General features: G+C 43.9%; 1 protein-coding gene across 3 annotated transcripts in view; it reads right to left on the bottom strand.

The window, feature by feature from the left end:
* TTBK2 (tau tubulin kinase 2) overlaps positions 1 to 16,915 on the bottom strand; it is a 210,364-nt gene that overhangs the window by 99,232 nt on the left and 94,217 nt on the right. For all 3 annotated transcript variants that reach the window (XM_073348604.1, XM_073348603.1, XM_073348602.1), the window contains one exon: positions 1,792 to 1,865. In XM_073348604.1, coding sequence (XP_073204705.1) covers positions 1,792 to 1,865 — 74 coding nt within the window. The remainder of the gene's footprint in view (positions 1 to 1,791; positions 1,866 to 16,915) is intronic.

Genomic DNA, 16,915 nt, shown 5'->3' with positions numbered 1-16,915 from the left:
GGAGGACAATCATGCCTAAACCAGGCCCTCAAATGCATTGGTCTGCTCTTGTCAGGACAACTCATATGAGAGGGTAACAATGACTGAAGAACATCCTGGATTCCCTGTTGTGGGAGACGTTGGAGCCCACTTCAGAGTCTGAGGAGGAATATGAGTACTCTACCAGCCAGGGAGGCAGAGTACCAAACATCATCATCAGAAATCAGGTCCAATATCTTTGACTAGACTGCAGTACCAGTGACAAACTCAGTGGCTTACTGTCTATGCACTGAGGTGGAGTGGTTGCTGATGGTCTCAGAGTCAGCTTCACAGTAAAAGGATACGGTACTGGACACCAGCATGGGAAGCAACATGTGTACACTGTACGATAGCGCTGGCAAGACACTACTAGTCTGAATAACTGGAAAGGGCAGTACCGAAAGGCTCAGCCACACAGGCCTCCAGGGTGGTCAGTACTGAAATAAGCGTTTGCTCAGTGATGATCAACCCTCTTCCTGCACCTGCTCTGAAGAAATACCCAGCCTTCAAGGTCCCAGCTGGGGAACTGGAATCAATGGTTCTGCACTGATCGAGCCACTAGAAAGAAATACCAAGGGCAGCAAGCTGGAGGGTCCACTCTATCTTCAGTGCTGGAGTGGGTCACATCTGCAGCTAAAGAATCCCGCACTGAAGACTTTTGACACCATTTAAACTGTTCCTTTCTTTGACTTCAGATGCTGAGAGGGCTCTGAGCACTTATGCCTCTTCAAGGAATGTCCTGGTGAAGGAGATCTCCTCCATTCCCTGCCTTCCGGTAAGGCAGGGGAGTGCTCCTGGATGGGGAGGAACTCCTTCTATCTGATCAAGGCAGTACCAATGCCAGCAAAACGGAGGCCTCAGTAAGGATATACTTGAGGCATTTTTCTCTTAACTTCTTGATTCTGCTCTTGAAGTCCTGGCAAACTGGACACATGTCCTTGATGTGACCCTCACCAAAAAACTCGAGGCAGCAAGAGCGAGGGTCGCAGTCAGTTTGCAACACCCTGAACAAAGTCTAAACCCAAGGAACCTAAGCATAGGCTCCCCCGATATCGGGCAGAGCTCTGAGTTGAGAGAGAAAAGGAAAAGGAAAAGAAAGCCCCAAAATGAGTACCATTCAGAAGCAAAACACTTACACCATGTTCACAAAGGAACAACTGGCAGCATGCTCTAACCACCGATGGTAAGAAGGAAGAGAGAGGTGGGTAGGGCAGATGCACCCTTGGTTTGAAGCACAAGGAGCTCAGGGCACAGGCATGGCCACCCCTATGGGCACTGCTAGGGAAAATTCTCTGGCACAGGTGCATGATACATCTAATATAATTGACATATACAATCAGTCAGAATAGGTCTTCTGATCCTCTGGATTGAGTCTTAACCTACACAGGAAGTTTCTTATCAATGTATTTTCATTAGAGAAGTGATCAAAAACATATATTGAAAAAACTAATCTATCCCAGAAGCAGTTCTGCACATCTTAAGCTATCTTCCAATTTCAAATAAAGTTTTCAGAAGGATGTAAACTATCTCAGAAAACATCACACCTCTCTCACTAAAATAATCAGTCTGTTCTGAAGATCTATGAGATTTCTCCTTCTTTCTGGCAGATGATGGTAACAATATGAAATATTCAGTTTACTTTGGCTCACCACCCCACCATAACAATGGCCTGTTTTCTACTATCCACCATACTCTAAAATTTCACAGTTATTTTTTGCTATATACATGCTTGGGGAAAAAATAAATCCCTAAAATCTATTTAGTTCAACTCACCTGCAGCTGCATGACCACATAGTTAAATCTGTCATTCCTTCCACAGCCAATGAATCTACAGACATGGTCTTTCCCTGAGGGGAAAAAAAGAAACAAGTTAGCCAATAACAACTAATTTCTGTCTTTCTTGATTTACATGTCTAGTAAAATATGCAAAAATGTTCCCATGTGTTACTCTAGGTGCCTTTAACAAACTTTTAAAAAGGCATTCACACTAAAACAGCAGTGAACCCAGTGCCAGTTCTGCCTCCAGTGAAACAAAACTCCCTTCTGCCACAAACATTAGCTCCCTTAGTAGAGAGGAATGTTCTAGGTATATTTATTCCTGCCTCAGTACAGGGGAAGAACTAGATGACCTTTTCCAGACCAACATTTTATGACTATGAGTTCTGCAATATTTACTGCACTATGCCTACTCTTATTACCAGAACACCTGAAAGTCCACTCCCCAACCCACATGCTACAGGCTTTGAACAGTGCCCCATATACTCACCATGATGTGAGCTGCTGAACTTCCTAAATCAAGCATCCCTGAAGCAAGTCAGACACAGTTCATGCTTTTATGAATATCTTTACGGGAACTTTTTAGGGAGTTTCTGACTTTTCTTTTTCTGCCCAGTAAGCCTCTAAATATAACAATAGCTTTCTCACTTGATGTTTAGCAGTGGCCTAAGCCAGGGTACCATTTTCAGGCACCCCTCCATCCATTCTGACTGACCATAATCAGGAAAAAGAAGAATGGACAGGGGAGGCATTTTCAGATCTTCTCAGGAGTTCTGAGGCCAGCTCGCAAGAGACAATGGATTGGAGGAAGAGCATGCTCGAGGAAAGGCCAAAGAAATGAGACACGCATTGAGAAGCACACCAAACATAATGCAGTGCCTCAAACAAACTCAGATACTGAAAATCATTACGAAGTAAAATGCCCAAAGATTGACACCCTAAAGCCATTGCAATGTATAGACAATTCTATGTTCCCTGGCCATGTGCCATAAACACACAACCCAGGCAAGGCCCCACCATAGCCTACACAGAAACCCTTCCACTCAACCCCAACAGAAAACAAGAAAAATGATATGACCTGTGATTCATACAGGAACATTCTGCACTGTGCACTTTGTAAATTTTTTATAAATATTTCAATTGTTGATTACTGTTCAATAAAGTTGCATTTTGTGAAAATAATATTTATTTACTTTCTCTTAGAAAACATCATTTTTGATCCCCAAAAGAAGCATCTCTCCCATCCTGGGTTTTAACAGTACACGTACAATTCATATAGAAGCCAAGTAAAGTTTTTCATAAAACTACACAAAATAGCACACAGCAGCACACTTTCATGCTATGGCACACTATTCGAAGTTCACTCTCAAAGCCTTCCTCAGCCATAGAGCATCTCAAAGTCCTCATGTGACTGCCCATGTGTCTGGCTGTTCAAAGTCAGCAGTCTTTCCACTTACCCCTTCCACTCTACAGGCAACATTTCCTCCTTTGCTTCACAAATATTATGTAAAATAGTCAAATGCAATATGCAGAAATAACAATAAGAATATTTGTCTCAATGAGAGCTAGCCTAGTCACAAGACATTTCCAGTGTCCTTTCAATTTACCAAATGCACATTCACCAATTATCCTGCACCTGCTTAGGTGGTAGTTAAATTTTTCCTTGCTTCTGTCCAGTTGGCCTGTGTATAGCTTCACGAGCCAGGGAAGCAGAAAGGTAGGCTGGGTCCCCAAGAATCACTATTAGCATTGTAATCAAACACATATGAATGTGCCAATCTGAGGGGAAAGTTCCTGTTTCCATCCATTCAAAAAGTCTTGTATTCCTAAAGATGTGAGCATCATACATCTTCCTGACCAACATTGTCAGTGAAATATCCACAGTGATCCACCAGCACTTACATAACCATTGAAAAATTTAATCCAGCAAAGTTTAATCCAGCTCTCTGCAACAAAGGGGGAATAAATGAAAGCAATTTAAGAAGATAAAAAGAGGCAGCCAGTCTGAATCCACAGATCTGTGACATAAATATGAACCCATGAAGCCAGCTTTGAAAAGAAAAAGAGAAGACTGAAGAGAACTTGCAGATCCCAGCCCCAGAGAGCAGCTTCAGCGGGAGAATGTCCAGCAACAGAATCCAGTACCACCAGCCTGCAGAACATATTAAAAATGACTCTGCAAGCTTAGAGATGCTGAACTGGACCCTCATTATCCTGCAAAGAGAGGGTGGGTGAATGCAATGAAGTTAAAAAAATTATTAAAATTGTACTATTGTGGCTGGGGGGAGTAAGTATGGCAGCAGCCATTTGGAAAGGTCAGACAAACAAAGGGCAGGTGTGGCAGCAGCCATCCTGAGAAGGACTCAACAAGAGAAAAAGGAACGACAAGAAGATCTGGATGTTCGGGAAAGGAAAGAAATCTTCCAATACAAAGATCAGTCATCTTCCCTCCCTGCCCCCCCAAAAACCCAAAGACATGGTGTCATAAATATAAAGGGAAGGGTAAACACCTTTAAAATCCCTCCTGGCCAGAGGAAAAACCCTTTCACCTGTAAAGGGTTAAGAAGCTAAGATAGCCTCACTGGCACCTGACCAAAATGACCAATGAGGAGACAAGATACTTTCAAAAGCTAGGGGAAGGGAGAAACAAAGGGTCTCGGTCTGTCTGTGTGATGTTTTTGCCGGTGACAGAACAGGAATGGAGTATTAGAATTCAGTAAGTAATCTAGCTAGAGATGCCTTAGATTATGATTTCTTTAAATGGCTGAGGAAATAAGCTGTGCTGAAAGGAATGGATATTCCGGTCTTTGTGTCTTTTTTGTAACTTAAGGTTTTGCCTAGAGAGATTCTCTATGTTTTGAATCTAATTACCCTGTAAGGTATTTACTATCCTGATTTTACAGAGGTGATTCTTTTTACTTCTATTAAAATTCTTCTTTTCAGAAACTGAATGCTTTTTCATTGTTCTTAAGATCCAAGGGTTTGGGACTGTGGTCTTCTATGCAAACTGGTGAGGATTTTTACCAAACCTTCCCCAGGAAGTGCGATGCAAGGGTTGGGAGGATTTTGGGGGGAGAGACGTTTCCAAACAACTCTTTCCCAGTAACCGGTTAAACGTTTAGTGGTGGCAGCGAAAGTCCAAGGGCAAAGGGTAAAATAGTTTGTACCTTGGGGAAGTTTTAACCTAAGCTGGTAAAAGTAAGCTTAGGAGGTTTTCATGCAGGTCCCCACATCTGTACCCTAGAGTTCAGAGTGGGGAAGGAACCTTGACCCATGGCCATGAAAGAGAGCGACTTCCCCTCCAGCAAACAAACTAGTGGATGGAGAATCACAAGTCACTAAGACTGGCCTGAAAGATCTACTGTTAAAAATCGAAAAGATGAATAAGATGATGAAGAATGAGTTCCATCCAGCCCATCCCCCCTGGTTCCAGGCTTACATTAAAGATAAAAAAATTAAATTAATGAGATTAATTATCACATGTGGAAAATATCACATGTGGAAACAGGATAAAATGAGCCATCGGACAGCATGATTAATCTAGATGAAAGAATCCAAATAATTGAAAAAGGAGAAAAAGAAATAGAATTACAGCTGGAATATATGGAAAATAGAGACCACATGAATAACATAAGGATTAAAGATATTACAAAGGAAACTGAAGGGAGAACTCTGCTGAATGTACTGGATGATATTGTCCATGAGATACTAAAACTGGGAAATAAAGATTCCATTCATACTGAACAAGCTGACAGATCCCTTTTCCCTAGGGCCTCAGCTGGCTCCTGACCAAGAAGTGTGATAATTTATCTACACTACTATCAAGACAAGGGTAAAATACTGAGGGCAATGAAGAGAGAGATGAACCATTAATAATGATGATTCTTACCCACCCCATACAAATTTTCCCAGAGCTGGAAACCTCATCCCTTAAAAAGCAAAGAGAACATCACCACAATTCTTAGAAAGAATAATATAAGATACAAATAGAGGTTAGACTGTCCTTTCAATGGAAGGAAAGATATATGTCTATCTCAGATCCAAATGAAGGGAAACAGGTACTTCTGAACATGAGAATACGCAAATCAGCTCAAGAACAATCTGAATGGGATCAAGGGCATCAGTCCTACAGGTCACCAAGAAATCACTGGGAAGCAGTGAGATCAGAGAGAGCCAGAACACCTCAAAAAGATGCATCATTAAGACAACAGGACAATCATGAGAATAGAAGAAACAGTCCTGATCCAAAAGAATAAGATTAGTATATGGGCTACAACATTATAATAGATAATGGATATTATATCCATGAGTTTATAATGATAAAGGGGTATTATAAGATGGGAACTGGGCTGTGTAGCTTGGAGGATATTTTACTCTACATGGATACAGTATACTTACTGGGTAAATATTATAGTTAATTGAATTTGTGATTTATATTATGAAAAAAATTAGTAACAAATTAGGAGACCCAGATCTCCTAAAGTGAAGCAAGTTTGATTTTAGAGTTGTCATAAACATTCCAAAATTTATATAAACTGGAGAAGGGTCACCTATGGTGGAAAATTTTAAGAATATAAGAACTCAGAGATGGTATAATAATCTCATAATGCCCTATGTTATAAAGATGTTTAATAAGATTAGATAAAGCTTGGTTCTTAAGAATATATAAAAAGACACCTCCCCAACACAACAGGGTACTAACATGTCCATGAAGGAAGTAAGATGAGCTCAGGCTTCCACAGTTAGAGGGGACATAGTGACAATGGAGCAGTGCACAGGAAGGGAAACAAGAAATCAGAAACAGATGATAAATATTGTTACATGTTTTAATATAAAAGAGTATATTAACATAAAATGTTGGGCACAGAATTTTAAAATTTACAGTAAATCAGACTTAGGGTCAGGGCACAACAATATAGGTGTTAAAGAAAGGAAAAACAATATATGTGGTAGCGTTAAAATTATTGTGTGTATGATGGGTACTATATCTAAAATGTCTTATTTAAAGAAGAGGAGTAAATGTAACGGAGACCTGGCATCTAGCTGGAGGGTCTCACTGCCTTTAACAAAGAGTAATAAACTTGGTAACAGAAGATGTGGTACTCATGAGTGAGTTTATTAATCTCATGACTGTTAATGTGAAGGGGATGAACAATCTAACAAAAAGAAAAGAGGTATACTGCTCACTGAAAAAAAGGATTTTCCTAGTAAAGTCTATTTATAGGAAACACACTTGAAGAAATATGATGATAAACACCCAAATACTTCTTGGACACAGCTATTATATGTCTCTACAGGGAAATTAGTAGAAGAGCAGTGGCAATTCTCTTTACTAAACACTTCCCTTTTATTATTTCAGCACAACTCATAGATATGGAGGACAGATATATTTTAATTAGGCTTGGAAGGATTAGATTTTTATTGGTACAATGTTGGTAAACATCAATTTCATTTTACCCACACAAACCAAGGGAAAAATATTTCCATCAAGAATAATCAAAATGTACAGATAGGCAAAGTAAGAAAAATGCTGCTTGAGAATTTATTAGAGTTTGGTTTAAGGATATTTACTTTTCATATGTTGATAATTTGTGTTTTAATGGTTATAAAGCTTTAACATTTTGAATCTCAACATCTACTGTCATTAAATAATTGTCTGACTCCCACATGGTCTCATACCCCCTGAATAATTTTCCGTAACTCTGAAAATGTAAGTCAGTAAAAATCTAAAAAAAACCCTAAAATCCATAATTTTGCAAAATTGAAAAAAATTTAATTAGATAAAAATCAGAAAAAATGCTTAAAAATAACCATCAGTATCTGTCAAAATTAAAACAAATACAAATTGAATTCTGACAAGCCTAATTTTAATTAAGGGGCCCTTCTCATCTTAGCCAAGGTATGCGCTCCCAACCAAGATCAAGCTTTTTTTTCTGATCAATTTTTTATGGATTTAGGAAGTTTCACGGAAGGGGATATTTTTCTGGGGGAGATTTTAATGAAGTGCTTAATTCCACTTTGGATCAATCGAATGTACACAGAGGGCATTCAAGAGGAGCAAGAGCAAATTTGTCGTAGAAAATGAGGATCTGGAGGATGTCCGTCAGATGAATGTGGACATCCGAAACTACTATTCTGCTACTCATGGATCTTATGCCAGGATTGATATGATTTTAGTTCTTGCACCTTGGCTAATTTGGTCAAAAAAGATAATCTGGGATTTATAACTTGGTCTGATCATACCCCTTCATATATTAGAATAAAAGACTGGATGGATCGAGTGGAAAAACAAAGATCCTTGGCAGTAGACTGGAGCTTTTCTGGATAACCCCATTTGAATTCAAAAACTGGTAAAAAATCAGAAATATATAGAAGAAAATAATAAGGAAGAGATCAATTAAAGTATTTTCTGGGAAGCTGGAAAGGTAGTAATGAGGGGGTGCTTAAAAATAAAGTACCCTACCTCAACCCAGAAGTATTAGTCATCTTGTTATGGCTGAAAACATTATTCATTAAGTCCCAAAATCAGTATTTGTATACAATAGCTCTTTATAAGAAAAGGTTTGCAGCAAACTTCCTAAAATACAACTGTGTATCTTCTCTGCTGCAGTTTGCATCTAATGAGGTCTCAGCTCAAATATTTACAACTTTTTTATAGAAGCTGTGGCATTCTGGAGGAACATATTTGGAGATGTATTACTGCATTTTGCTTTTTCTGCCAAGTGCAATACAGGTGTCCAAAACCTTGACTGCCCTGGGAAACCACTTTTTAATTCTTAGCAGCCAGTTTGACAAGTGCTTCTGAAATTAACTTCTATAACAATTTGAGGAAATGGTACAGTGTAGACAGAAGCCCTATTGACACAGTTAAAACAACTCAGTTTTACAGCCACTGTTACACTTTGATGTGGTTGAACCTGGTTCTAAAGCCTTTTTTTATCAGAACTACATGAAGAGAAAGACAGTATTATAGCCAGGTTAAGGAGGACCATCTGCTTTAGCAGATTTCATTTAAAAAGCAGAGATAGGTTTAAAGAGTTAAATAGCACTCTGCAAGCAAAATTTAAGAGACCTTTGTTTCTTCTGATAAGAAAAGAAGTGCTTCCAAAATTATCTTGATCTTTGCTGGACTGATGGCCAATTCCAAAGGAAGACTGTAATATCTGACCCCTGGATAGTCTATAAGATTTTGTTTGGAAATAAATTGTTTTGAGCTCAGAGACCTGGGCAGGGACTTTGTGGATTTCATTTTTTCCCAAAACTTGTCTTCTGAAGGCATAGACCCTTAGGTCTGAGTCAGACAAATTCACAGTTTTAGCCTGGGCCTTGACGGTAAGACTACAACTCCTGATCCAGGAACATCTCTTAAGGGATACAGATGTATCCAAGGCCATTGTGACTGAAATATCAAAGGAAGCCCTAAGGTAATGTTTGGATGCCCTCTGGTCTTCCCCGAAAAATTCCAGAAACTCCTTTTTTTGTCCTCAGGAATGTACTAGTTTTAAGTGAAAGGTTATATCTGGCCATAACTACCCAATAATTAGAACCTTTTAAAACTAGAGTAGCCAAGGAATAACCTTTCATCAAAAACAGATCCAGTCACTTAGAATGCCTGTTCATCGGGACTAAGGCAGAGGTTTTCAAACTGCGGGTCACGACCCAGTACTGGGTCGTGGAATGTAAGGCACTGGGTCACGGCGGCTGTGGTCAGCACCGCTGACTGGACTGTTAAAAGTCCCGTCTGCGGTGCTGCCTGGCTAAGGCAGGCTCGTCCCTACCTGTTCTGACATTGCGCTGCACCCCAGAAGCAGCCAGCAGCAGGTCCGGCTCCTATGCAGGGCAGCCACAGGGCTCCGCATGCTGCCCCCACCCCGAGCACCAGCTCCACACTCCCACTGGCCTGTGGACGAGAGCCACTTGTGTGCCTCTACCTAGGAACCGGACTTGCTGATGGCTGCTTCCGGGGAGCAGCGCAGTCCGCGGTGCCAGGACAGGCAGGAAGCTTGCCTTAGCATCCCCGATGTGCCACTCACGGGGAGCCACCCAAGATAAACCCGCACCCCAACCCTTCTCCCCAATCCCCTGCCCTGAGCTCCCCCCAAACTCAGAGCCCCCTCCTGCACCCAAACCCTTCATCCCCAGCCCCACCCCAGAGTCTGCACCCCCAGCCCAGAGCCCTGACCCCCTCCCACACCTCAGAGCCCCTCCCACACCCTGAACCCCTCATTCCCAGCCCCACCCTGCAGCTCTCACCCCCTGCACCCCAAACCCTTCATCCCCAGCTCCGTTGGATCACGGGCATCAACAATTTTCTTCAAATGGGTCGACAAAAAAAAAGTTTGAAAACCACTGGATTAAGATAATGTCTTCTATTGGACCAACTTCTGTTGGTGAGAGAGACAAGCTTTAAAGCCACTTGGTTGAATAACAGATATTACCTCACCCACTTCATCCCTCTAATATCAAGGGACCGACTCAGCTACAACTACACTCCATACATAGGGAGGGAAGACACCTTCATAGCTCCAAATGTCTTATTTATTATAGCAGAAACCACAAGTGAGCCTAGGATAGGATGCTTAAGGAATATAACAATCTATCCATGGGAACCGGTCATTAAAGAGAAAAAGCACGACTTCACTGAATATTAGATACCCAGCTTTTGTGGGTAAATATATATTAGAATATAGGTCTTGACAAACAAACCTGATTTCATTCTTTGATAAGATTATTATTAATAATAATAGGGCTGTCAAGTGATTAAAAAATTAATTGCAATTAATCTTAGTTTGAATCGCACTGTTAAACAATATTAGAATACCATTAATTTAAATATTTTTGGGTTTTCTATATTTTCAAATATAGGGTTAGGGCTGCGGGCTCTGGAATTCTGCCGGGTGTGTGGCTCAGGGTTTCAGCCCCTCTAGAGGTGTGGGGATACGGGCTCCAACCTGGCATGGGGGTTCAGCCCAGCATAGGGCTTGGGGCTCCAGCCTCTTCCCCACCCCCGCCACCTGCTGGGAAGCTGCAGGCTGGGGCTGGGGCTGGGGCTGCTCCAGCTCCTCCGCCACCTCCAGAGCTGGGCTGCTTCAGCACACACACACCCCTCCAGCACTGAGGGCTGAGGCTTCAGCCCACCGAAGCCAATACCTCCCGCCCTACCCAAAGGTAGGCAATTAATGCCTTAAAAAAAATCAACATATTAATTTTGCTTTCAGTTATTCACAGGCATTAACTATGATTAGCTGACAGTCCTAAATAATAATAATGTTTATTACAGTAGTGCCTAAGGACCAAGCAAGAATGGGGCCCCATTTTCCTAAGCAATATACAAACAAAAGTACAAACAAAGGAAGCAGATTGTAAGCTATTCAAGGCAGCTACTATATAAATAGACATACCAGACACAGGGTGGGGGAAAAGGACAGAACACAAGCAGAGTGAACTTTGTGATGGCAGCAAACATCATGTTAGTCCCATGATTTTTTGGGGTGGGGGGTTAAAGGGAATAAGTTAAATGGAAAGCAAACTGAAGGGAGAGCGGACATGGAAGAGAAGGGAGATACGGCAAACAGGGCAGGGCAGAGGAGAATAAGAGCAGCAGGGTGAAGTGAATCTGAGGTGAAGTGACTGTGAGGGAGGGATAGGGGGAGCACTAGAACAAGCAGCCAATCAGCACAGGACAGATAAAGTCCAGTCAAAAGCATAGAAAGTTCTATGAATGTCTGAAGGTCACTGCTTTGGCTGCTTCTGCAGCTGCTCTTACCTGAAATCTCTGACTGGGTCCTCCCAGAGTTTTCCCCCTAATGCCACATGGTACAAAGGAAGGGAAGCATCACATGGGTCCTAATGCCCCATGGGGGGTGGGGGGTCTCCCTTGTATAGTTCTGGGTCCAGGAATGTGCTGGAGGTACCCGTTGGATCCCATTTTTAACCTTCTCCCCCTCAGCCCTGGTCTACACTAGGAGTTGAGGTCAAATTTAGCAGCATTAAATCGATTTAACCCTGCACCTGTCCACACGACGAAGCCCTTTTTTTCAACTTAAAGGGCTCTTAAAATCGATTTCCTTACTCCACTCCCCCGAAAAGGGGATTAGCTCTGAAATTGGCCTTGCCGGGTCAAATTTGTGGTACTGTGGATGCAATTCGACGGTATTGGCCTCCGGGAGCTATCCCAGAGTGCTCCATTGTGACCACTCTGGACAGCGCTCTCAACTCAACATACTGGCCAGGTAGACAGGAAAAGGCCCGCAAACTTTTGAATTTCATTTCCTGTTTGGCCAGCGTGGCAAGCTGCAGGTAAGTGCAGAGCTCATTAGCAGAGGTGACCATGATGGAGTCCCAGAATCACAAAAGAGCTCCAGCATGGACCGAATGGGAGGTACGGGATCTGATCGCTGTATGGGGAGAGGTAATCCGTGCTATCAGTACTCCGTTCCAGTTTTCGAAATGCCAAAACATTTGTCAAAATCTCCCAGGGCATGAAGGACAGAGGCCATAACAGGGACCTGAAGCAGTACTGCGTGAAACTTAAGGAGCTGAGGAAAGCCAACCAGAAAACCAGAGAGGCAAACGGCCGCTCCAGGTCAGAGCCCAAAACATGCTGCTTCTATGATGAGCTGCATGCCATTTTAGGGGGTTCAGCCACCACTACCCCAGCTGTGTTGTTTGACTCCTTCAATGGAGATGGAGGCAACAAGAAAGCAGGTTTTGGGGACGAAGAAGATGGTGATGATGATGAGGTTGTAGATAGCTCACAGCAAGCAAGTGGAGAAACTGGTTTTCCCGACAGCCAGAAACTGTTTCTCACCCTGGACCTGGAGCCAGTACCCCCCAAACCCACCCAAGGCTGCCTCCCAAACCCTCCAGGCGGAGAAGGGACCTCTGGTGAGTGTACCTTTTTAAATAGTATACATGGTTCAAAAGCAAGCGTGTTTAATGATTAATTTGCCCTGGCATTCACGGCCAGTACAGCTACTGGAAAAGTCTGTTAATGTGTCTGGGGACGGAGCGGAAATCCTCCAGGGACATCTCCATAAATCTCTCCTGAATGTACTCCCAAAACCTTTGCAAAAGGTTTCTGGGGAGGGCAGCCTTATTCCATCCACCATGGTAGGACACTTTACCACGCCAGGCCAGTAGCACGTAGTCGGGAATCATTGCAGAACAAAGCACTGCAGTGTATGTTTGCTGGCGTTCAAACAACATCCATTCTTTATCTCTCTGTGTTATCCTCAGGACAGTGATATCATTCATGGTCACCTGGTTGGAATAGGGTGCTTTTCTTAAGGGGACATTCAGAGGTGCCCATTCCTGCTGGGCTGTTTGCCTGTGGCTGAACAGAAATGTTCCCCGCTGTTAGCCACGGGGAGGGGGGAGGGACTAGCCACATGGTGGGCAGAGGCAAAATGTGACCTTGTAACGAAAGCACGTGTTATGTATGTAATGTTAACAGCAAGGTTTACCATGAAAGAATGTATTCATTGTTCTATAAAATGTGTCTTTTTAAATACCACTGTCCCTTTTCTTTTCTCCACCAGCTGCATGTGTTTCAAGGATCTTCTCCTTCCCAGAGGCTAGCGAAGATTAGAAGGCGAAAAAAACGCACTCACGATTAAATGTTCTCTGAGCTCATGCTGTCCTCCCACACTGACAGAGCACAGACCAATGCATGGAGGCAGACAATGTCAAAGTGCAGGAAAGCACAAAATGACCGGAAGGAGAGGTGGCAGGCTGAAGAGAGTAAGTTGAGGGCTGAAGCTGAAAGGTGGTGCCAGCGTGATGACAGGAGGCAGGATTCAATGCTGAGGCTGCTGGAGGATCAAACTAATGCGCTCCAGCGTATTGTTGAGCTGCAGGAAAGGCAGCAGGAGCACAGACACTACAGCCCCAGTGTAACCAACCGCCCTCCTCCCCAAGTTCCATAGCCTCCTCACCCAGACGCCCAAGAACGCGGTGGGGGGGGCCTCCAGCCACCCAGCCACTCCACCCCAGAGGATTGCCCAAGCAACAGAAGGCTGGCATTCAATAAGTTTTAAAGTTTTAAACTTTTAAAGTGCTGTATGGCCTTGTCCTTCCCTCCTCCACCACCCCTCCCAGGCTACCTTGGCAGTTATCCTTCTATTTGTGTGATGAATTAATAAAGAATGCATGAATGTGAAACAACCATGACTTTATTGCCTCTGCAAGCAGTGATCGAAGGGAGGAAGGGAGGGTGGTTAGCTTACAGCGAAGTAGAGTGAACCAAGTTGGTGGGGTGGGGGTCATCAAGGAGAAACAAACAGAACTTTCACACCGTAGCCTGGCCAGTCATTAAACTGGTTTTCAAAGCTTCTCTGATGCGCACCGCGCCCTCCTGTGCTCTTCTAACCACCCTTGTGTCTGGCTGCGCGTAACCAGTGGCCAGACCATTTGCCTCAACCTCCCACCCCGCCATAAACGTCTCCCCCTTACTCTCAAAGATATTGTGGAGCGCATAACAAGCAGTAGTAACAGTGGGAATACTGGTTTCGCTGAGGTCTAACTGAGTCCGTAAACTGCGCCAGCGCGCTTTTAAACGTCCAAATGCACATTCTACCACCATTCTGCACTTGCTTAGCTTGTAGTTGAACAGCTCCTGACTACTGTCCAGGCTGCCTGTGTACGGCTTCATGAGCCATGGCATTAAGGGGTAGGCTGGGTTCCCAAGGATAACTATAGGCATTTCAACATCCCCAACAGTTATTTTCTGGTCTGGGAATAAAGTCCCTTCCTGCAGCTTTTGAAACAGACCAGAGTTCCTGAAGATGCGAGCTTCATGTACCTTTCCCGGCTATCTCACGTTGATGTTGGTGAAACGTCCCTTGTGATCCACCAGTGCTTGCAGCACTATTGAAAAGTACCCCTTGCGGTTTATGTACTCGCCGGCTTGGTGCTCCGGTGCCAAGATAGGGATATGGGTTCCGTCTATGGCCCCACCACAGTTAGGGAATCCCATTGCAGCGAAGCCATCCACTATGATCTGCACATTTCCCAGGGTCACTACCCTTGATATCAGCAGATCTTTGATTGCGTGGGCTACTTGCATCACAGCAGCCCCAACAGTAGATTTGCCCACTCCAAATTGATTCCCAACTGACTGGTAACTGTCTGGTGTTGCAAGCTTCCACAGGATTATTGCCACTCGCTTCTCAACTGTGAGGGCTGCTCTCATCTTGGTATTCTTGCGCCTTAGGGCAGGGGAAAGCAAGTCACAAAGTTCTATGAAAGTGTCTTTATGCATGCAAAAGTTTTGCAGCCACTGAGAATCGTCCCAGACCTGCAACACTATGTGGTCCCACCAGTCTGTGTTTGTTTCCCGGGCCCAGAATCGGCGTTCCACCGCATGAACCTGCCCCATTAGCACCATGATGCCCACATTGCCAGGGCCCGTGCTTTGAGAGAAGTTTGTGTCCATGTCCTCATCACACTCGTCACCGCGCTGACATTGCCTACTCACCCAGTTTTGCTTTGCCAGGTTCTGGTGCTGCATATACTGCTGGATAATGCGCGTGGTTTTTAATGACAGGTTTCAGAGTTTTTAATGTGCTCCTAATTGCCAAAGTGATCTGAGCGGGCTCCATGCTTGCCGTGGTATGGCGTCTGCACAGAAAAAAGGCGCGGAACGATTGTCTGCCGTTGCTCTGACGGACGGAGGGGCAACTGACAACATGGCTTACAGGAATTAAAATCAACAAAGGGGGTGGCTTTACATCAAGGAGAAACAAAAACAACTGTCACATAGAATGGCCCCCTCAAGGATTGAACTCAAAATCCTGGGTTTAGCAGGCCAATGCTCAACCCACTGAGCTATCCCTCCCCCCAGTATTTCAGGCAGGACTGAATCTCCATTAAACTTTTCAAGGTGCCCCTGACAGACCTCACCAAAACGATTGTCAGCCATTGATTTCACGGCGGGAGGGAGGGGGAGCAAATGAATACAAAACAAATCTGGTGTATTTCTTGTTTTGATCCACTCCATCTATCTTTTACATCTTTGGCTGGCAGCCGACGGTGCAGTAGGACTGCTAGCCATCCTCATCTCCTGCCTGCTCGCCATAAGACGGTACAATAGGACTGCTGGCAGGACTAAAGAGAATGACCTGGTCGAGTCACTCCTATTTTAGTCCCTGCGCCCATGTCTGCCCAGGTGCTCCTGACCAACTTTACCGAGACGGCCAGGAGCACCTCGGACATGACAACAATGGCTATCAGGCCTATTGCACAGTCTGCTGCCACGAGGCAATGGGTTGCTGCTGTGTAGCAATGCAGTACCGAGTCTGCCAGCACCCAGGAAACGTACGGTGACAGTGAGCTGAGCGGGCTCCATGCTTGCCATGGTATGGCGTCTGTACAGGTAACTCAGGAAAAAGGTGCGAAACGATTGTCTGCCGTTGCTTTCACGGAGAGAGGGAGGGAGGGCCTGACGACATGTACCCAGAACTACACACGACAATGTTTTTGCCCCATTACGCATTGGGATCTCAACCCAGAATTCCAATGGGCGGCAGAGACTGTGGGAACTGTGCAATAGCTACCCACAGTGCAACGCTCTGGAAGTCAATGCTAGCCTCGGTACTCTGGAAGCACTCCACCGAGTTAATGTACTTAGAGCATTTTGTGTGGGGACATACACAATCAACTAAATAAAAACGATTTCTAAAAAAACTACTTCTATAAATTCAACCTAATTTCGTAGTGTAGACATACTTTCAGTGCAGCAGTCCTTGCTTTGGCTGCTGTTGCAGTCACTCCTACTGGTTTGGCTGATAAAGGCAAATGCATAAGGGTAATATACTTAGCCTTTTGTACGGCATTTGACTTAGGCTCACACAACATTCTGATTACAAAATTTGCACTATATAGTATCAATAAAGCACACATTAAATGGATTAAGAACTGTCAGTTCTCAAAAACAGAAGTCAATGGCAAATCATCATCTAATGAGGATATTTCTAGCACGGGGTGGGCAAACTACAGCCTGCAGGTCAGATCCGGCCCGCTAGCTGTTTTGAGCTGGCCCTCAAACTCTTGCTGGGGAGCGGAGTCTGGGGCTTGCCCCACTCCGGCACTCTGGTGCTCCAGCTCGGGAGCAGGGCCAGGG

The sequence above is a fragment of the Lepidochelys kempii genome, chromosome 6, assembly GCF_965140265.1.
Source record: "Lepidochelys kempii isolate rLepKem1 chromosome 6, rLepKem1.hap2, whole genome shotgun sequence".
Taxonomy (NCBI): domain Eukaryota; kingdom Metazoa; phylum Chordata; order Testudines; family Cheloniidae; genus Lepidochelys; species Lepidochelys kempii.
This window is presented reverse-complemented; position numbering and strand designations above follow the sequence as displayed.